The sequence below is a fragment of the Notamacropus eugenii genome, chromosome 1, assembly GCF_028372415.1.
Source record: "Notamacropus eugenii isolate mMacEug1 chromosome 1, mMacEug1.pri_v2, whole genome shotgun sequence".
Lineage (NCBI taxonomy): Eukaryota > Metazoa > Chordata > Mammalia > Diprotodontia > Macropodidae > Notamacropus > Notamacropus eugenii.
In genome coordinates this window covers 388,641,551-388,664,535 of record NC_092872.1, presented here as the reverse complement: position 1 = coordinate 388,664,535, position 22,985 = coordinate 388,641,551, and the positions used below count along the sequence as shown (strand labels likewise).

Here is a 22,985-nt window from a genome sequence, read left to right as displayed (position 1 = left end):
GGATAGAGTGTTGGGCCAGGAGTCAGGAAGATTCCTTCTCCCCCAAGTTAAAATCTGGCCTCAGACACTTGCTAGCTTGATGACCATAGCCAAGTCACTTAACCTTGTTGACCTGTGTTTCATCATCTATAAAATGAACTGGAGAAGGAAACAGCAAACCACTCCACAAAGAAAACCCCAAAAAGTCAGATGCAACTCAATAACAACATTTGACCCCAGTGGACAAAACTCTGAGCAATGTGTGTGGAAACTGCAAAGAAGCAGATGTAGACTTGGTATAAAAACTTCCCCAAAATTGAAATGATCCCAAAGTGGGATGAGATGCCTTGGAAAGAAGTTTCTCTCCTGACAGGTCTTCCAGTAAAGTGTTAGATGACCATTGGTTGAATGTATTAAAGAAAGGATTCTTGTTCAGTTATGGGGTGGACTAACTGGCCTCCAAGCTCCTTTCAGACTTTGAGATTCTGTCATCCCGTCTCTTCACTATTTCTACTCCAAAAAATGTTTTCAGAAGTGCCTAAAAACTGGATCCATTCATGTTCTAACAGCCACTTTGTCTGTCATCCCTCATGCAATTTCTATATGTCATTCTCTGACAAGTAAAATTGGCAATATATAAATAAGAATTCAAATCAGATCAGAACAGGTCACTTCTATTAGGGCTTTAATCACCTGCACTAATGCTAAAATTTTTATCTCTTTTGAAGTAGTTTGGAAGGGTACCCCATTCTTGCTATTAAGGCTTGATTTCAGGACTAAATAAACCCCTATTCTTGCCCCAGCTACCTGTGTTACCCAGCTATCACATTCCCCAGGCTTTCCTCTCTTCTCTGGACTACCCATCCCGTCTCTTCAGCCAATCCTCTCACGTCGTGAGTTTGAGGCTTTTCATACTGCCACAATCTATAACTCTAGGCTCAATCATGTTCTCCACATTTTTCCAAATCAGGCCCAAATCCCACTGAAGGATCTGCAGTGGACTTCGGAGAGCCAGGAGTTAAACGTAAGGGTGGTGAGTGCATCCTCCACCCCCAGCCTGGGAGGGGCCAGGTGGAACAGTCAGGTAGATGCAGGTAGATAAGTTACAGACAGCTTTCACTCAGAACTTTGGGGAATGTGGCGAATACTTGGAGACCGAGGGGCACGCGGATACCCTCCTGGCAACAATCAGCGCCGTGTCTCTGCGTCTGATCATGCCCCTACGCAGGCTGAAAGAGAGAATAAGACAGAGAGAGATCGTTGGAACTTCCCCTTCTTCCCCTGACCAGCTGACGAGGAGAGAGGAAGTGGAATTGGAGAGGCTGGGAAGCTCCCAATTCTCTGTTTCCCATTCCTGCACCTCAAGATCGGAAGGGAGGAAAGAACGCTGGAAACTCTGAACAGGACAGCTCCTCTCCCCGGGCCCCCAGCCCTGGCCACCGGAACTTCCAGCTCCCAACCCGCCGAGAAGACTGGGTCTGAGGGCTCAAAGTTTGGCCCCCGGGGAAGGGGAAGAGGAAGGAAGAGTGGGGCTACTCTGGGCCACAAACCCAGAATCGGGGATTGAGTCAGAGTTCAAGTTCCCTAGGCAGCTCTCTAATGAGGGAGGCCTAAAGGAGGGCGAGGAGGGGAGAGAGTTTGTTTTTGCTCCCCTCCTCATGTGTATATGCATGTAAAAACTTGGTCATTTCTGTCATTCAGATCAGAATTTAAGAGTCAACAGATCTGGGTGTGAATCTAGACTCTGCTGTTTACCACCTGTGTGACTTTGGGAAAACTGCATAAACCTCGCTCAACTTCCCCCTCCTTATTTGTAAAATGTAGGAGTTGGACTAGATGATCTGTGAACTCGCTTCCAGCACTAAATCTGTGTAGCTAGGTGTATGTCTAGATCTAGTGTTCTACGTATCTGTTGTTTATAAGGAACTGAGAGAGTTGTTCTCTTTGTAGGGGTGCAGGCATAGCTGTGGATCAAAGCACTGTGGGATCGTGGCAGAGCCCATGTGTATTCTCTTTTGTCTGGATCTGTCTATAACTATGTGTGACCGTTTGTCTATGTTTATATATGTACATGTGTATAACTGCATTTATGTGTAATCCTAGCTGTCTGAAAGACTGATTGTATCTGTATTCTGTGAGATAGGGAATGAGTTAGGGACTGGACCTATGGTTTCACCAGTATAGAGAACTCCCTGGTAAAGAAACTCCCTCTGCCAGTGAAGTTTGGTACCTTCTCTGCAACTTACAGTTTTATAGAGTTAACTAGAGCAGTGGTCAAATTCAAATAGAAAAGGGGAAGTGGGGGCACTATTTGAAGGATCCAGCAGGCCACAGACTGACTTAATTGTAAAGTGTAATATGATATATTAACACACCTGAATATTTTATGTAATATTACATTATTATATTTTTATTTCTTGTGTTAAATATTTCCCAATTACATTTTAATCTGATTCAAACCAGATTCAGGAATGTTGTGGGAGTCCTTGAGCCTATATGGGTGACACCCCTTGCCTAGGACATTGAGAGTTTAAGTGAAATACTCATGGTTACACAGCCAATATGGGAAAGAGGCAGGTCTTCTGACTTCCAGGGCAAGTTTCCATCCCACATCACCATGTTGGTTTTGGTGGTATAATGTAGACAAAGCACTTTCAAATCCTTAAAGCACCATGTAAATGGTCCATCTGTCCATCTGCATGCTTATATACACATGTATGTATGTATCGAGCCATAAAAGGAGACCACAGAATCAATGAATTTCAGCTTTTTTAACAGCCTCAGAGAGCATCTAATCTATGATAGGATGGGTTTGAAGTATAGAAAATTTTTTAAAGTGCTTTTTGTAAGTAAGCCAAGAAAACCAGGAGGCAAAGAGCTATGTGAAGACAGTTTCCTACAGGTAGCCACAATCATTTATCATTCCTTTCATTCAGCTTTTAAAATATTAAGAGTGGCAATTTAATATCTATAATGAGAGAGAGAGAGAGAGAGAGAGAGAGAGAGAGAGAGAGAGAGAGAGAGAGAGATCTAGCCCCTAAGTGTGTTTGTGATCATAGACCAGTTATTAGGTAAAGAAGAATGGGGTTAAAGAGGAGACCAAAATGTAAAAGAGTTGTTGAGTGTATGCCATGCAGGTGCTAAATACTGGGCAGAGTATAAAGTAAGCAGGCCCTCCTTGGTGTCCATCTTATGTTGGGTTCTAGGTGACCCCTTGTAGCTGTCCAGAAAGGCTGAAGTCCATGGGAGTCAATGCTGATTACCAGAGTGATTTAAGATTTTCTGAGTTACAATGGTCAAGTTATGATAGATGTAAATATCTGAGTGGTATAATTCTACATGGGAATAGAGAGAGCTCAGGAAGATACCAAGCGAACTCAAAGTTTGATTGTGAGTTTCACTGGTGGCAACTGGAAATTGTATGACTAGAGGAGAGTGGGAATCTAGAATGTGTAGTCCTACGGAAAAGGGACTGTCATACTACTACCTCAAATTCATTCCCTCTCTCCTCCCATAGAATACCATATAGGAATATGCTGTCAAATAGTTAAACTCACAGACTCAGAGCTAAAGAGACTTTAGAGATTATTCTAGCCCAAGATCCTTAACCTTTTTGGGTGCTGTGGATCCTCTTGGCAATCTGGTGAAGGCTATGCACTCCTTCTCAATAATTTTTAATGCCTACATTCATAGTTGAAGGAAATGTTAAATTTCTTCCCATTGAAGTCCACAGATCTCCTGAAATCTATCCATGGACCCCTTGAGCATCTGTGGACCCTAGATTAACAGCTCCTAACCTAGTCAAACCCTTCATTTTCCAGCTCAGGAAACTAAAGTGCAAAGAGAATAGTTTCTCTTCCATTACCATGTAACATGATTTAAAGATTTGTTTCTATCTCTGGTCTTTTCCATGTGGTCTGTGCCTGACTCCTCAGAATTCTCTAGCTCTGCCTCTGAGACCAACAACATAAATATTATTAATACAGATAGTATTAATCACCAAAGTCATATCTTCCTTTTCCCCACCGAAAGGGTAGAGAGCAGTTTCCTCTTGGTAGCTTACCTGAGACTCAGAAGTCTGCTTTCTGTTTGCACTATCGATACAAACGAAAAAGGAACTACTTGAAATCCCCATGGTTCTTGAGTATTTTTTTTCTATGTTGCAATTTGGAAGCTTAGTTTCATAGAAAGTTGCTGGGATAAATATACATATATAAATGGGGACCAGTACTGTAGTTATAGCTGCAACTGAAGCTCCAGCACCTTCAGAACCAACAGAGCCAGCAAGGTGAGTACCTCTGAGCTAAAATCAATATGTATTTTTGAATTGTTGTTGTGGTTATGATATATATTACATATATATGGAGAGGGGTTATATGTCTATATGTATGTATATTTTACACTGTTCTGTAGAAGGTTTATTATATTCAAGGATAAAGAAAGAGAGTTTATTGAAATCATTTTTACTTTACTTAGGACAACTTGAATAGAACTTGGTTTGTCTGTTTTAGGTGCTAATTTTCATCTTCCATATCTTCTAAATCTCATTTTCTACATTCTCTTAACTCAAGCTAAGACTAAGAGAGATCTGCTTTATAGCATATATTCCCCTCACTGTGATCTTTTTTTCTACCATTTTAATTGATTTAAATCCTGAGGCTTCTCCTATTGTCAACTCTAATGCAAGAACTATATGACACCCCATCACCACTCAAAGTCTTTCAACCTATTTTAATCAGCTTATTGATGATAAAGAAGTCTTTTGATAACCTTTTAAAGCCTTTATTTTTCTTGAATCTACCAGGAACCCATTGATCCAGAATTTCTGGCTATCTGGACTGTGAGAGCAATCAGATCTGGTCTTTAGTGATATGGCCCACTTTACTTTGGGCCTAAGGAAATTTTTAAATGATATCAAATGGTTTTTTAAAAGCTGTTTAAATTTATGGAAATCTAAAAGGAAAAAGCTATATATTTATCTAAAATGTCTTACATTTGTCACATTATACTTGTTTTCGTGGAAAATTATTTACACCACCATCATAAACATGATACAGAACAAAAAGATTATCAAATCCCAGATATTGGCTCACTTATTTCAAACCAGGTGCTTGAAAAATTACTACTACTACTACTAGTGCGACCACCACTAGTACCACCACCAACACTACTACTACTACTACTACTACTACTACTACTACTACTACTAAGAATTTAGGAGGTCCTTTAAAAGAATATTTTTAAATTAGAATTTGACCTATTCGTTCCTTTTCTTCAATCCTTCCTTAGAAAGAAAGCACACTAATGAAGTTTGCAAAGCACTTCATAAATAGAATAGCTGACTTACCAATACAATTTGATTGTTATTTTTGTTTCTTATTATTAACATTGTTGAGCCAAAGTAACGAATAATAGCTAGAAAAGTGAAGGAAGAGATAGTGTATTTGAGGTTGGAACACCATGGGGCAACCTCTCCTATTTATCACAGAACAGAATCTCAGAATTGGAAGGAATCTCAGTGGCAATGTCGCCCAATGTAGCCCTGAACAAGAATCCTCTCTGTCAGACCTGGCAAGTAGTATCTAAGCTTTACTTAAAGACCACCAAGAAGAGGGATACCCCTCCTATCATTTTGTTGGGAAGCCTAAATTTCTCTCTTTGCAGTTCTGTCCTTTGAGACCAAACAAAACTAATTCCTTTTCTACATGACAACCGTTCTAATACTTAGAGGCAGCTATTATGTTACCCTCTCCCCCCAATCTTTTCTAGTCTAAAAATCTCTAGTTCTTATAATTCCTTCCCTTCTGGCATAAACCTGAGGTCCCTCCCTCTCTTGGTTGCCTTCCCTTCCACTTTCTTCCTATCAGAAGAACTGAATGCAATACTCCATAGGACCCCCACTGCTGGAAAACTTTACCTCCTTATGTCTGGCTACTGCCTTCCCTGGCTTCCTTGAAGTCCCAATTAAAATTCCATCTTCTACAGGAAGCTTTTCCCAACCCATCTCAATTCTAACATTTTAATTAATTTAAATCCTGAATTTCCCATTTTTATTTTTAATTAACTTAAATCCTGAATTTCCTATTATCAGCACTATTGTAATCTCTGATGTAGAATATATGTTAAATGATTTGCATAGGGTTACACAGCTAGTAAATCTCCTAGGCAGGATTTGAACCCAAGTTGTCTTGACTATAGTCTTCCTTCTCTTAATTATTTCCTGTTTATCTTGAATATAGCTTGTTTGTATTTGTTTGCATGTTGTTTCCTCCAAAGAGCAAGGACTGTCCTTTTCCTTTAGTACTTAACACAGTGCCTACCACATAGGAGGTGATTAATAAATGCTTATTGACTGACTGAATATTGTTTATCATACCACTCTATTGATCCATGCTGAGTTTTCAGCTCATTAAAAATTCCAAGATATTTTCTCAGAAAAACTGTTGTCTAGCCCTGTCTCACTGTGTGACCTTGTGCAAATCATTTCATCAAACTGGCCTTCAATTTCTTCATTTCTAAAATGAGAAAATTGGAATGCTAATATCCCCTTTCACTCTACAAATACATTTCTCCATTCAGAGAAATTTTTACCAAATGATTTGGGATATATTATGTTGCTTTTTTAAATTTAGTGCCCATTAACCATGGTTTATGTGAATTTGCCCTGAGGATTTTAGGAATGCCTGTATAATTACGCAGGGGCAGTGTAACATGTGGAAGTTGTACTGAATTAGAGTCATGGGTTCAAATTTTGCCTCAACTACCTACTATTTTACTAAAAGAAAGTCACCAAGCCTCTCAGTACCTCAGTTTTCTCATCTATAAGACAAAGATAATAACATTTGCAATACCTGCCTTACATTCTAAGTGAAGCACCATATAAATTACTCCTGTCACTGCTACCTTCACCAAGTTATGGGAAACTTCAATTCTATGATCTTCCTTTCTCTAAATACAGTCAACAAGCATTTATAAAGGACCTACTCTGTGCTAAGCACTGGACACGTTCATTTTGTTCAAACTCCTTATGAGAGGATGTTATAATACAGTTAGAACATAAACATATATCGTAAGCAACATCATAATAACCTATTTGAACATCAGCACTACTTTGATGTCAGTACAGGGAGGGTGGGGGAATGATCAAGGAAGTGTGATCTGGTCCCCAAAGATGACTTAAGAGCCCAATCTTTGTCTCTTTCTCTCCCACAGATGTGTCATCAGCAATTGGTCATCTCCTTATTTTCTTTGCTTTTGTTGGCAACTCCTCTCATGGCCTTATGGGAACTGGAAAAAAATGGTAGCTATCCTCTTCTTTTCTGTTGAATACATGGATATTTATGAAGGATGTGCCTTAAGTATTCCTACTTCTGTTAAGTAGTCTGCCTCCTGTGTGGGTGTTTCTACTGCCCAAGGTAGAAAGGACAGTCATACAATAAAGTCCCAGTTTGTGCTCCATCACAAAGTCACTTCCTCTTTCATGTATTAAAACATTACCCTTCAAAGGTAATGTTGAATGATGTATAAATATATATGCAGATATAGATTTATATTTGCATGTTAAATATATATAAATGTATTTATGGAGAGAGAGATGTAAGCAGCTAAGCACTGAGAATACTAGTTCAAGAAAAGACAGTCTCTAGCCTCAGAGAGCTTACATTCTTATGAGGAAAGTGACATATAACAAGGAGCTAAGAAGCTGAGAGGGTATGGGGCAGATATTTCTGTGCAGACTAAGTGTAAAAGTGCGGAGTGGAGACAGGTTAGAATTGAGCATGGATTTTCAGCTCTTCCTTATATAAAAGTTCCAGGCAAGAACTCACCATCAAAGAAGGGGACTTCAGGGTTAGCAGCATCTCTAGAGTGAGAAGACATCTGTCTTCTTTCCCCTCTTGATGATGCCCATATTTTAATGCCATGATCATCAGTCATACAAGTTAGTAAGTGGTGGGCCTAGACAATATTTAGTCTGGAAATTTTGCTTGTGTTACTGAAAATTATCAATATTATTTTTTTAAAGAATCATGTGGTAATGGGGCTAGAACATTCCAGGTCTCTGACCTACTATGTTTCCTGCCCAAAATTCTACTATCATTGTAAGTCATAGCCTGATAATAAATCTGGCAAACGCTCTTCTTTTGGTTATGAAATTTTCTACCAAGAAAATTTGGCTGAAGCAAAATTATCCCAGACCAGATAAACACTGGGATGAGACGGTGGTAGTGAGGGTGAAATTCAGTTCAACAATGAACGTTTATTAAGTGCTCACTGCGTATTGTGGCAAGCTTCTGAGGAGGTTTTGGTTGTTTTTTCCTTTGTATCCCAAAACATAACACAATGTCTTGCCCTTAGGAACTTAACAGATGTTTGTTGAATAAGTGAATGACCAAGTGAATGCAAAGACAAAAACAAAACCTTCTCTACTTTCAGGGAACATGAATTCTCCTGCACTTAGATCTTCTTAGGTCCATCCTCAAAGTGTCTTTAACTAGAATAATGGTGATATGAGTTAAAAGGAAGGGAAAGATATGAAATATTGTGGAGGTAGAATACCAAATAATTGAATATGTGAAAGAAGGAAAAGAGGATGGGAAAAGTCAAAGATGACTTGGTCCTGGCTGACTGGAAGAATTATTGTGCTAGTCAGGTGGACAGTTAGATATGAAGGATATATTGGAACCTGGGTGTTGAAAATCACTTAGTAGCCCTCTTGTAACAGTTCAGGTGAGAGGTAATCAGGCACAGAAGTAGAATAGCTATAGTGTGAATGAAAAGAATGGCGTGGCTACAAGAGGCATTGTGGAGAGTACTTGGCTTCATCTCCAAGTATATGAACCGAGTTTTACGAGAAATGATACAAACCAGTCATTCGCTATACTATCGAATGATTGAACAAGTAGGAAATATTTCAAGTGGATGCATAGAAAATCTTTTGACTGTCATGAGACTATAACCTCCAGACAAACAAATAGGCTCCATTCCTACAAAACGAACAACTCTGCCAGATCTCTCTGTTTCCTATGATTTTTCAGTTTATGTCGTGGAAGTAGAATGGCATCCTGATGCTCCAGCTGAAACAGTGGTCCTGACCTGTGATTCATCTGAAAAGGAAAACACTATTACCTGGACCTCAAACAAGAATGGCCAGATCTTAGGAACAGGCAAGACGTTGACTGTCCAAGTGAGGGAGTTTACAGATGCTGGCACCTACATTTGTCAGAAAGGAGAAGAGGTGCTAAGTCGCAAGTTATTGTTAATCCGAGTAATGGAAGATGGGATTTGGTCCACTGACATTGTGAAAGACCAGAAAGGTAATTCTTTTCTCTCAAGTACAATGTAAATTCCACTTTTAGCCTCAGTAAAAAATTTTAAAAGGGCAAGAAATTGTGGCTTGGAGTGAAATGACATCAGATTCTTCACTGAAACCACCTAAAAGCTATAAATTCTCCGATGAGGGTGTTCTTTGGGCTACTTTCATCTAATCTTGTTATTGAGATGATCAGATGTAGTTTATATACTTCAAAAAGGTCTTAAAACACTAACAAAAATGAATAATCTAAGGTATCAAATATTAATAATGTATAACTTGTTAGTATAAATCCATAGAAAGAATGGGCTTATAGACAAATCGGGTTCAAATCCTGTCTGTGATATTTACTAGCTGCGTAGCCCTGTGCAAATCATCTAACTTTCATTTCCCTCAAGGAACTATCTAAACTTCCATCAGGACTTTTCTAGTTGCCTCAGATGTTTGGGCCTTCCTCTTGAAAGGTTATCTTATGTCTGTTCTGTATGTGTTTTTTGTCTGCCTATATATGTGTATATTACAATGTCTCTTTCTCCCTACCCCCATTAGAATATAAGCCCAATGAGATCTGTTTATTTTTTCAGTTTGTACCTTACAGGTTTAGCAGCCCAGGCCCTGGCATATGGTAGGCATTTATTAAATGTTGACTGATTGATTGATCTACTAATTTAGAGAAGGTTGCTTTGGTACAAGAAGTTTCTCAGGCTGGAGGAAAACAAGGATCACTGAAATATGTTAACTTTGAAAGAAAAAACTTTTTTTTAATTGTGTGTGTGTGTGTGTGTGTGTGTGTGTGTGTGTGACATCCCACAGAATGGCTGGCAGTTGCATTTAACTATGAAATGTTTCCAAAATTGATTCAACAAAGTACATGGAAGTGGCATCATTTTTCCCCAGGAAAGGAACTAGGATCATTTGATATATGTGTATTGCTAACTTATAACCTTCAAAATCAAAGTCTTTCCCCAAAAAAAACCCTTAAGCTTTAAAATTTTTATCCTCTTTAAATCCAGAACCCAAAACCAAGACCTATCTGAAGTGTGAGGCCAAGAATTATTCTGGAACTTTCACCTGTTCCTGGCTTACAGAAAGCAGTCCTGACTTAAAATTCTCTCTTAGAAGCAGCAAAGGGTAAGTAAGACTGTTGGTTTTTATTACTCCAGTATCTTTCTAGGGTCACTCTGTTAAGAAATAGAAAGGAAATATAAATGACTTATCTGCAGTGTTGGGTTTGGTGACAGAACCCAAGTTCAAATGACAGATCCCTTACTGTGTATGGGACCTTACACAAGAATTTCATCTCTCTGGGACTCAATTCCCTCAACTGTGAAGTGAGAGCATTAGACTAGCTAATCTTCAAGGTCCCTTTCCAGCTCTAAATCCAATGATCTACTAAAGAAAAATAAATAAAACTCAGAAAACAAGTTTTCTAAAACCTTCACCATTTTGCTTTTGCATCAGGAAAGGAGTTTGAAGACTTAAACCAGGTATTTGTCTACTCAAAGAAGATATTACTATCTATAATTCAGCTACCCTGAATCATTAGAGCTTAGATTTACAACCAGAAGGGACATTCAAGTCAAGTTAACAAGCATTTATTAAGAGCCTACTTTGCGCCAGGCACTGTCCTAAATACTGGAGACCCAAAGAAAGGCAAAAATAGTTCCCGCTCTCCAGAAACTCACGATCTAATCTAATTGCTTTCTAGTCCAATCTGTTCGTACTATATAGATAAGGACACTGGACCCAAATAACTCTTCAGGACAAATACCAGATAAGTGAGAGAGTCAGACTTTGAACCTCGATCCTCTAACTCCAAATCTAGGCTCTGTCTCTGTCCTTAAGTAGACACGAGCCCCATAAAAAAACTCACAACTGGTCTCTTGAGACATACTCAATTCAGTAAGACCGGCAGTGCCATGAAGAGTGACAAAGAAGAAATGGAAATTAAGGCTGACTTGCACAAAGTTGCAGCTTGAGTCAGTGATTAGGCCAGAAATAGAATCTAGGAGTCCTACATCACTGCTCAAGCTAGTCATACTGAAGGCTTCCAAAACTCTAAAGTCCACCAGAAATTTTCCCTGGACTTACCAGAGTTTCCTCTAATTTGTAACCAGTTATCATTTTCCCCCTGCCATCCTTTCCCAGAGAAAGGCAGTTGGCTTAAGGAATAATATGCTGGTCTTAGAGTCAGAGATCTGTTTCCCTGGTTCAAGTCCCTCGTTTAACAATTACAAGCTGAGTAACCAAGAACAAGTTAGTTACCTAAGCCCTCTGACCCTTAGGGAATTCTTAAGACTTATCTGCTAAGTTATGATTCCTTGATGCAGAGCAACAAGGCAAGGCAACAAAAATTTATTAGGTGCTTACTGTGTGCCAGGAACTTTGCTAAATGCTGGGAATATAGGCAGATAGAAACATGCCTGCCCTCAAAGAGCTTATAGTCTAAAAAGAAAGACAAACACAAAAGACAAACTGAACAGCAAGGAGGGAGAGGGTGGGGGTGAAGGTAGCTCCTGGGGACAAGTTGTTAAAGTATAGAAAATCAGGAGAAGAATACTAATCCAGGCCCCAGAAGGAATTCATTAATGGGAGAAAGGGGCTGGTATGGAGGAGTATGTTTCAGGGTAAGAAAGCTGCTTGGGAGGATATGAGTTACAAGATGAGGAGGCCACAGAAGGAAGTTCTAAGGTGAGACAGCAACAAAAATCTAGAAAGATCAGGGACGGGGAAAGCACTGGAAAGACTATTTCTGTTTCCTTTTCTACTAGCAGTAGTCAAATGTGCTCAGACTTACTTAGGAGGAATAAATTGACCTCATATCAATTAATGACCACCTAACCTAATCCAAAAGAAAGGAAGTAAATCTTTGTCTGATTTTAGCTCTTCAGATCCCCGAGGGATAACCTGTGGACCCGCAGTGCTCTCTGAAGAAAAAGTCAAAGTAGACAACAAGGAATACCGAAAATACACAGCAGACTGCCAAGAGGTCAGCGCCTGCCCATCTGCTGAGGAAAGCCAGCCAATCGAGGTTGTCCTGGATGCTATTCAGAAGCACAAATATGAAAAATACACCAGCAGTTTCTTCGTAAGAGATATCAGTACGTTTTCAATTGATTTTTGTATACTACTAGTTTCAGGGATAACTGAACCCAAGAACCTTTGAGAAGTGAAGAGAAATATCTTATTTTATTGCCTTTTTGACTGCCCTGTATGATTTTTTTCAAGGCAGAGGTTGGTGGGTGGAAATGGGTAATAGGTCTAGATCTGTGATTTATGGGGTAATTGTTAGAATACTGCACTTGGGTTCAAGAAGACATAGGTAAGAATCCTGCCTCAACTAACTTAGAGGGTTGTTGAAAGAATCAAGTGAGATATGTTTGTAAGGTGCACATGCCTGGCACATAGTAGGAGCTATATAAATGTTGATGATGATGATGGTGATGATTACCAACTGTATGACCCTGAGTAAATCACGTAACCCTTGTTTCCTCATTTGTAGAATAATGGAGTTGGATTTAATAGCCTTTAAAGTCCTTTCCAACTCTAAATAAGACTCTAGGATTTCAACAAGTGAAAAGGGAGAACATTCCAAGTGTAGGGGACAGAGTAAGCAAAGGTACAGAGGTAGAAAAATCACAGGGCATGTTTAGGGGATTATCAGCTAAAGCATATTGCTCACTGGTTACTATGTGCTAGAAATAACAGAGAAGGGCAAACCAAAAGTATAACATGAGATAAAGCTAGAAAGTTAGCATGGTGCTAGATGGCCAAGGGCCTTGAACAGTAAGAAGAGGAGTTCACAGTTTACTTACCTAGCAATAGGGAGCCACTAAAAATGTTGTATCAGAAGAGGAGCATGACCTATCCCAAACACCTGAATCCTACTGCTGCATGTTTATTCCCTGAGTTTTTGATGTATCAAGAAAGCTTCCGAAAATCCAGATTTGCCTCAGGAAAATTAATACTATCTCTTTTCTCTTCCATAGTCAAACCAGACCCACCCAGGAACCTTCGAGTCAAACCCTTAAAGAATTCTAGGATTGTGGAATTAAGCTGGGAGTATCCTGAGACCTGGAGTACACCACATTCCTATTTCCCCCTGAATTTCAGTATTCAAGTTACTGGCAGGGGCAAGAAAGAAAAGGTAAGTTGATTTGCTCTTCATTGTGCAGTATGGTTGTTGTTTGTATAACGTCATTCTATGGCACAAAGATGAAAATTTAGCAAATTGGTATTGACTGCGCTTAGGGTATAAGGAAAAGTCTTAATTGAATCTCTCACATATCCATCTGTCTTCTGTGAATACCTCAACAACACTGTCAACATGGCAAGTAGCTGTGACCAACCAGCACTTAGCACAGTGCTTGGCACATAGTAGGTGCTTAAAAACACATGATCTGATCAACAAGTGATATTGAATAACTGGTTTAAAAAAAATGAGAGGAAACTATTACTGAGCCAACTGAAGTTAAATGAATTTTCATTCCAAAGGCAAAGAAATTATTTTCCAGATCTTTGAACGATTACATCGCTTTCCCACCAGGGGGAACTTTCAGAATGCTTACACTATAAAACCAGACTGTTAGAACTAAAAGGAATCTTTGGGGTCATTTACTGCACCCCACTCATTTTACAGATGAGATGACTGAGGGCCTCACTTCCCCATGGCCACACAAGTAGTAAGTGGCAGAGCTCAAGTTTGAATTCAGGTCTTTCCACTCCAAATGCAGCAGTCTTATCACCATATTGCATTGTCACTTCAGTAGGCATTTGGGTCATAATTAAAGGCTACATTTAGGATTGACGTAGCAGAGGAAATTTAAACTCCAATGTGATATTGTCTGTAGTGAGTATCTTTTTCCTCTGATTTGGCCAATCTGTGCTATAGCTCAGATATAATATGGAGACCCTTCTATTAGCCCTAGCTTCTATCCTAGCTTGGATAGAAGAAGGCATTGTCTAGCACAGAGCTTGGCACATAGTTAGCCATTTAATACAAACTTATGAATTTATTTACCTTTTTCAGTAAAAATTTGAGTGGTGATGGTTATGTAATAATAGGCTTTTCCCAAAAGATATTTAAAGTCGTGACAAGTATACAGTCCTTTTAAACAAAGAATCTCTGAAAATCCAAAGTAAAAATGGAAAGATGGACACATTTATGTGTGCTGTCTCTGTTACAACCATCAGTCTGGTTTAGGGAACATAATCTGACCTTCAGGCTCAGTAACGCAGACAGATTGATCCCCAAGAGTTACAGAGAACGGAAATTAGTCCAGGTCACACAGTGATGGTTTCCATAATATATAACCAAAAAAGGCAGCATTATTACATAACACCAGCAGGTGGCATCATCTCCCCACAGTTGGCCACATCTCCCACTGGTTGGCTGTCTAGCATGCCCACTTGACATTAGAATATATTTGTAGTTATAGTTTACAATAAAAGATGAGTGACAGCTTGAAGAACAAGCTTGGAGGAATAACGCTTCCTTTCCTACCCTTGTTCAATCCTGAGTGGCCCATCACAGAATGTTAACAGGCTGCTTTCTCCTTTTTTTGATTCAGAATAGCCTCACTACAGAAACCTCTGCTCAAGTTGAATGTCACAAGGGGAAGAAGATTCTGGTGCAGGCCAGGGATCGCTACTACAATTCATTCTGGAGCGCATGGGCATCTGTGTCCTGTGAGTAGTAGTAGTAATATGTTCTGTACACTTCTACACCGCAAAAACAACAGAAAAATGCAAAGAGAGAGAGTGAAGCAGGAAAGTTACAGTCATAGAGAATGGTGGGAGAGGAAAGGGGAGAGGATTAACAAAAGGATAAACAAAAGATAAAGGAATAAGGTTGGAGGAAAGAGACGTGAAAAAAGGTGAAGGATATGAAAAGAGAAGTACAAACTCCATGCTAGACTCTCTCTGTGTTTAGCTATCACTATGTAGCATCCTAGATGCTGGGAAAAATCACTCTGGGTTACCCAGAGTTTGGATATAAGTGAAGACAAGAGAAAGGGTAGGAAAAGGGAAGAAAGAAGACAAAAAGACAATACCCAACCCAAATGATAAGTGGAAGGGAAGAGAGGAGCATTCCCCACAGCCCTCCTTTGAGTTTATTAACTTTATTTTTTAAATTCAATTTAATTGAGTTTTTGTTTTGTTCTGAAGACTGGGTGGCTAGAAGTATAGAAGTATAGGAGCTACTCGCAGGCCAGTCCCATCCACCTGGGAGTTTTGACTGGCTCCATTTACATCCTAGACTGATTAGCCCTTTCTTCAGCAGTCTGGCAGTCCTCTGCTCACAGGAACTCACTTAGATTGGCACTAGACTTGGGGTGGACACTCAATTGGCATGATAAGCTATCAGCTCAGAATTACTAAGCCTAGGCATAGATCTATGTTTAAGAGCATTCACAGTTAATTGTTCATTTCTAATTTTTAACATAAACTCATGGTGCCACCTTCTCCTGAGCCTATCAATTTCTCCTGGTTGGCCCAAAAAGCTTTGCAAGGACCTCTCAAAGTACAGGACTCCAGTGTGATGACCCTGATTTGCCAAACCAGAGTATCTGGGTATCATAATCTCAGCCCTCAAGCACAAATTCCAGGACACATAAGGAAAATCTGATATGGGGTTCCTAAATAAGAATTGTTTGAGGTTCTAGAGCTCCGGGAAGTTCTGTTTGAAAATAGGAGTAATGTGATACTACAGTTGGCAGTACAATCTACATTTCTGGCCTTCTCTCATAGGTTAAACTTTCATCATACTACACTGGATGAAGAGAAGAGATGAAGCAAACATGAAAAAAAAAAAGATCAAGTGAAATGAAATGTGAATGTCGTCTACCAGCTTTCTTTTACTTTCATTTTTTATGGATTATGATTTTTTAATATTTCGGTTCTCAGATGCCCAATGAGCCAAACAACTAGTTAATTTGAGCTAAGAAAAAAAAAATCTATCAGTATTAATTTAGCTTGATATCTTTTATTTATTTATTTTTTCATTCATTTATTTATTTGAGATTGGATCTCCCCATCTCCTCCATGGCTGGAAAGGGAGTAGCCATTCATGGGCCTGATCCTGCTACTACTGATGGAGTCAGAAGCTTTGAGCTTCTCTATTACTGACCTGGCCTGGTTTGCCCTCTCTTTGTCAGTCTATTAACACTGCTGCACCCCAGCTCGGACGGGTTTGGTGCCAGGCTTAGTGCTAACAGCCAATCCTCTAACCTTCTTGAAACTCAGATTTACCAAGCTCCCCAGAGCTGCCTGCCTCAGCCTCCCCAGTGGTAGCTAGTGATTGCATGGGTGGCCCTTGATATATTTAATAGTCTGTTTGGTGCTAACCTTTGTATTTAACATAATTTTCATATTTATTAACTTATTGCTCTTATTTAACATTGAATTTGTGAATATTTGTGCATGCAAGGACAAGTTTTCCTAATTTCAAAGAATATTATCACCAGAGTGCAGGACACTCAAGGTGATCAGCAACACAAGAATATCTGTAATTAAGTCTTAGAAGAATTGCAATCTGCATCAGTCAAGGAATTGTCTACACTGATGAAACCTTACCAAAGAACTGAAGGGTGTATTTAACATTTGTAGAGTACCCAAGTATTTTGTGTATTTTTCATATCTATATGTGACATTCATTGAGAATATGTCCCTTTATGCAAAATGTGAATTGGAGTGTTATGTCAGATTTTGTTTGTACTTAAACTTTTTAAAATGCATCAGTTTTATGATAATTAGTAAGAACATAATGTTCTGGACTTTGCCACAAGAAAAGGGCAAATGGAGTAATACATCTGTGAGAGATGGAAAGATTTTAATATTAGTAACTAGATACAAAGACAACATATTTAATGAGACCCTGGAGAAAGGGATCTCTTTTCTGTACTCAGATCTATTTCCTGATATCTCATACATGCTTTCTCAATATGACCTGAGTTCAAGAACAACCTTTTAGTGGCCAGATGAACTTTATTTGCAAGTGTTGCTACCAGAGTAGAAATTAAGCTTCTAACTTCCTATAAATTTCTAATTCCCACCCAGTAGTAAAGAACTAGACATGGGTAGGATATAAAATTGCAAAGGTCTCAGAAAAATGTCCTTACATTGTCTATAAAGGATGTTTTGAATCAGATGGGAGGAGAGATTCTGTGATTGTTGATGTTGTCTTGCTAATAACATCAAGACCAAGGCACTGATTACTAGACATTAAATTGACTAAGCCAAGAATGATCCATTCGGCTGAAACAAGGAAATGAGGATGAGCTTCCCAGGTGGGTCAAAAAGAAAGAAAATAAATATGTTTACATTATTCTTAAGCTCACCTTTGGAAAAATTCAAAGGAGATTCTGTACCGTAGAAGAACATAAGCCAGAATTATTCAATATGTATAAAAATATAGAAAGAAGATGATGCTGAACTAAAATAGAGAAAATAAAAAACGAATTGAGAACCAGACATCTATACTCCCATGTGAAGCTGTTTGCTGGGATACCAGACTTTATTTTACATGTGAAAATGCACAGATATACCTGTGAGAAAAACTTTTGTTCTTCAAAGAACAGTCCAACGTCATCAATGTATCTGATATTTAGATATGGACCTTATACCTTTCAATGTGTTACTTTTAAGTGTATGGAATATGCTTTTTAAAATAACATAATTAAATTTATTTATTTATTTTTATATATGTGATAAGCCTGAACTAATAAAAAATATCCTTTGCAAAATCTTCTGGGCTGAGAATTTATTTGTTAGGCTACAGTCAAGCACCAAAGGGTGAGGGAGAGAATGTGAGGGAGAGTTCAGGAACTTCCCTTTCAAGAAACATTTGTTTGCAGTTTTAAAAAGTTACCTTTATTCTTTCTAATCTAGCTTCGTGAGCTATCTCCTGAGCTCACAAGCTGTCCTCTAAACTGGTAGGAGTAAAAGGAATTCTTAGCAAGGCTGTGGATTTGTTATGCTTTATTTTTGTGGTTCAGATGGCCCTCCTTGTTCACTTTCCACTTTGGAAAACGCTATTTTTTTCCTTTATAAAATAATAAAAACCTATCCTCATAGGATCACAGGTGCTCTTTTTAATGAAGAATATCTCTTTTTTAAAAAAAAATAAATTTTCATTAACAAAAATTTATTTTTTCTTCCTACCACCCCTCCATCATGAAAGAAAGAAAAAGAGAAACAGAAAAAAGCTCTTACAACAAATGCACAGTTAAGCAAAAGAGATTCTCTTTTACTATAAGCAAAAATTTTTTCTCATTCAGCTGCTGAATCTATTAGCTCTCTGTCAAGTGGTATGCTTCTTCAGTGATATCCTGGAATCAGGGTTGGTTATAACATTAATCAGGGTTCTTGCAACTTTCTAAGTTGTTAGTTTTTAGCATTGCTGTGGTATAATTTATTCTGAAGTGGTGCTCACTTGACTCTGAATCAGTTAATAAAAGTCTTCCCAGATTTCTCTTTTGTAAATTTCCTATGGCACAATGATGTTCCATTATGTTCTATACCATAATTTGTTTAATTGATCCCTAATTGGTACCCTGTTAGTTTCCAGTTTTTTGCTACCACAAAAAGGGCTAATATAAATATTTTCGTACCTATGGGTACATGTCCTCTTTCTTTGATTTCTTTGGGATAGAGGCCCAGTAGTGATATTGCTGAGACAAAGGATACATACAGTTTCAAAACCTTATGCCTGAGTAACTGTCACTGGGCAAAGGTGAAATCTATTCCTCTTAGGTAAAGAGGAGTTTGAGGAGGATAACAAAGGAAAGAGTAATTACTAAAGGCAAATTTTATCTCCTTCAACATTTTGTCAAGAACTGGACCAACAGTCTAAGAACCATCACCTTACTACTCTCTCCCATACCCCAACATGAAATTAATTCATAAAATCATGACTTTACAGATGGAAAGGACCTTTGAGGTTATCTAGTATAACAGCCTTATTTTACAGATAGGGAAACTGAGGCCCAGAGAGATTAAGTGATTTTCCCAAAATGGAAGAGCTGGAATTTGAAGCCAAGTCCTCTGATGCCAGACCCAGTGCTCTTTCCACTGAACCACACTGCCTTTCTTCCTTCTGATAGAGGGCTTTCACCTTTCACATGACAAGCCCATTTTTTCTCACCTTCCTGGCTGTAATAATTTCAGCACCTATTTACTAAGCTATCCTGCCTATAAAAAAGATCTGATCATCTCTTTCTATTCCATTTAAGCATGGTCCTTCTACTAGGGCAGGATTTGTGAGCAAAATATATTTGGACATGTCTTTCTCTAGAGTGTTATATTTTAGGAGAGAAATTAATTCCCTCTCTCACCCTCATAAATGCTAAAATAAAATAAACATTCAGTGTGAAAGCAGGGAAAACCCAGAATGCATACTGAATAACCTGATTATGCTCCCAGTCCTTCTCTCTGCTTCTAATTTGCATTTACCTTCAGCAGTGGCTTGGTGTTAGGAGGAGTTTTGCCTCATCTGTATTCCTAGGTGCAGCTGCTTGCTAGCAACATCTTCAGGATGGTTTATGTCTATTGTAATAGGTTGTGAAGCTACCCAGCTACCATTAATCTCTCTCATCCCCTTAGATAAGGAATGCTAACCATTTATCTCCTGTCTTTCTGGGCAAATCAGAAAGCTCCTGTGACTGGGTTTATAATCAGAGCCAGACTCATAAGGAAGGAAAGATGGCTCTGGCCTACACATTGTGATTTCAGGGTCATGGAGAGGCCTGCCCAGAACTCTCCCCATAGAGATGAAGAATGATTTCTGGGCCATCTCCAGAGGGGTGATGGTAATGCCAGAGGCAAAGCTTTCTTTGTGAGCTCCTGGTTCTCATTTCCATAGGATTTGCATAGAAGGAAGAAAGGGAAGTGCTTCCTTCTTTGCCTTGTGGCTAGTGAAGAAATTATGAATTGGTTCAATATATAAAATTTTTTATACTATCTTGCCAGACCTACCTCCTTCTCCACTGGAGGGGTTAGGCAGTTGACCTACTCATTCCCCAATAGACAATATTTAGTAAGTCTCCCCCAAACTCAAGAACCAAGGTGAATATCCCAGTTTGATTACCATGGGATGGAAAGATTCTTCTGCTCTGGATACTTCTCATCTCTAATGTTAATACTTGGTTGCCAAATTTATTATGGGAGAAATATTTCCTCTCCAAGTTCATATAGATGATTAACTACTGCCAAATATATTCATTTACCACAATCCAGAAATTACAGAGGTAAAAAATTAGGTTTTATTATAACGCTCAAGCATAGATTCAGGCTTCAAAGAAAACCTGAACCCCATTAGGACTCTTACAAGTGCTCCTGTAGGCAAAATTACATCATACAAATTACATTATGAATGTAATCTGACAAGAAATATGACAAAAGAAATAATCCTTTTGCATATTGCAATCTTGTACATTCCTCTTGGGCCATGTGACAAATGAAAACCTCAAGAGATAGAGTTTCTGGGTAATTATTAATCAGTTTATTAATTGGGCTAACCAGCAATCAATAAATTAATGGTCAGTGGTTTCTCTCAGTAACCAAAGATGTCAAGGGAGACTCTGAAATGCCCTAAATCGGTTCTGAAAGGGAACTCCTTTGACAAGTGAAAATCAATCCTGATTAGTGAACATTTAATGAGGAGATAGGCTAAAAGTCTTCAGCTCCTCCTGCTGAGAACATGGCTTGATCAGCAGCCTCAAGGCATCCAGGCAGGGCAAGCCATCTCCAGCTGGTCCTTTCTAGCTAGTTTTCTCCTTCATGAGCTGGGTTGCTCATGAACTCTAATGGAGGGGATCAGGAACAAGGGGTTCTTCCCTCAGCCAAAGGCTGATTCAGAATGGATTCCATTTATACTGTAAACAGAAATGGATCTCCCAGTTAATTGAGATCCCACTCAACGAGCAGGAGCCTTGAGAGCTAGGAGAACCTCATCAGCCAGCAATGCCCTTCAGAGGCTGGCTGACCTTTTCAGGAGTTGAGCCTTGACAAAAATGGGAAGAAAAGAGTAGATTCCAAATTAACAATTTGTTGTTAATATAATAGTATAATATTAATTTCTCTTAGTCATAATAGTTAAAAAGAAAGTATATCTGCAATCCCATATTCCCATCAACGTCATAAAAGTTGAAACTACTTAGTTACACAGAGTCATAATTTTATATATTCCCTAAGGAGACAAACTTCACCAAACAAACTCTATGGATAAACTAAGTCGGGTTTCAGACTAAACAACATTTAGAGGATTCTCAAATAGGATGACTGAAAAAAAATTATTTATCTCCAAGGAGTCAAGAACACTTTAAATCCCTCCTCTGACTTCTTAACTAAGGAATAATATTTAAGGCTCTAAGTATAATTTCACATCCCATGGGACAAGCTTTAGCAAGATATGGTTAATATTAAGACAGATTTTTAGTTAATCAAAATTTGCAGGAGGATTGGTTCTGAGTCCCAAATAATAAAAGGAAATCAAAAACTCCCATAACAAGTAAGTCACTTACCCTCCATGGGCCTCACTAGGTTTCCTTATCTGTAAAATGGGGGACAGTGAGGGGAAGGGTGGGACTATATGGCCTCTGAGGTCTCTTCCACCCTAAATCTACAATCCTATAGTAATGACATTGGTAATAATAACCAGCATTTTTATAGTGCTTTAAGGTTTGCAATATACTTAACAAATGTTATCCAATGTATCCTCACAACTGAGAGTTAAGTGCTATTATTATACCTATTTCACAGATGAGGAAACTGAGGCAGACAGAAGTGAAGTGACCTGCTCAGGGTCATGAAGGTGGAAAGAACTCTCACTTAGAGACAGAAAAAAATACCAAATCAAACTGCCCAGAATTCAAAGGCACAGTTATAAAGTAAATATTAGAAACACCAGAAGTTTAATTGAAGGGGGCAGAAAGAATAAACATGAGGTCACACTCACTTGGAATTAAGAGAGGCCCCTGTTGCATGCCTGTGGACAGTCTGAAGCCCTCCTGCAACTCTGCTCTCCCTCTATGCCCTAACAAGAAGGCCACCAAGTTGACACGGTGAGTGAGTTCAGACCAGCCCTCTTTGCTGTTGTTGAGTTATTCTCCACTCTTCATGACCCCAGTAGGGGTTTTCTTGGAAAGATACTGGAGAAGTTTCCCAATTTCCTTCTCCAACTCACTTTCTAGATGAGGAAACAGAAGCAAACAGGATTAAGTATCTTAGCCAGGGTCACACAGATAATACATGTCTGAAGCCAGATTTGAACTCGGGAAGATGAGACTTCCTGACTCCAGGCCCAGCACTCTATCCATTGTGCCATCTAGCCATTCTTAGAGCAGCCAGGGGAAGCAAATAACTAGGAATTTACTATCAGAGACACCTAGCCTGAACTTCTGTGTCTTCAGAAGAGACTCCTCAGGTGTTACTGACCGTGCCATAGTTTCAGTCCTCCATCCTCTAGGATCCATGAAGGTGGGGCCCTGATCAACTGTTATGCAAGAAAATTATGAAAAAAGAATCAGGGGGAGAAGCAAAGCTTGGAAAAGGAAGCACAAAAATTGACTGAAGAAAACAACTCCTTAAATATAGAATTGATCAAATGAAAAAATTCACAAAAATCCTTTAAAAGTAGAATTGGCCAAATGGAAAAAGAGATACAAAAGCTAACTGAAAACAATAACTTCAAAATTGA

General features: G+C 38.8%; 1 protein-coding gene across 1 annotated transcript; it reads left to right on the top strand.

Moving 5' to 3' along the window:
* The first annotated feature begins 1,056 nt into the window (after positions 1–1,056).
* IL12B (interleukin 12B) lies at positions 1,057–18,022 on the top strand. Its single transcript, XM_072630872.1, has 8 exons — positions 1,057–4,267; positions 7,192–7,279; positions 9,015–9,293; positions 10,303–10,420; positions 12,173–12,390; positions 13,279–13,436; positions 14,860–14,977; positions 16,040–18,022. The coding sequence occupies exons 2-8, from the start codon at positions 7,192–7,194 to the stop codon at positions 16,042–16,044; spliced, it is 984 nt and encodes a 327-aa protein (XP_072486973.1). The 5' UTR covers positions 1,057–4,267; the 3' UTR covers positions 16,045–18,022.
* The last annotated feature ends 4,963 nt before the right edge of the window (positions 18,023–22,985 follow it).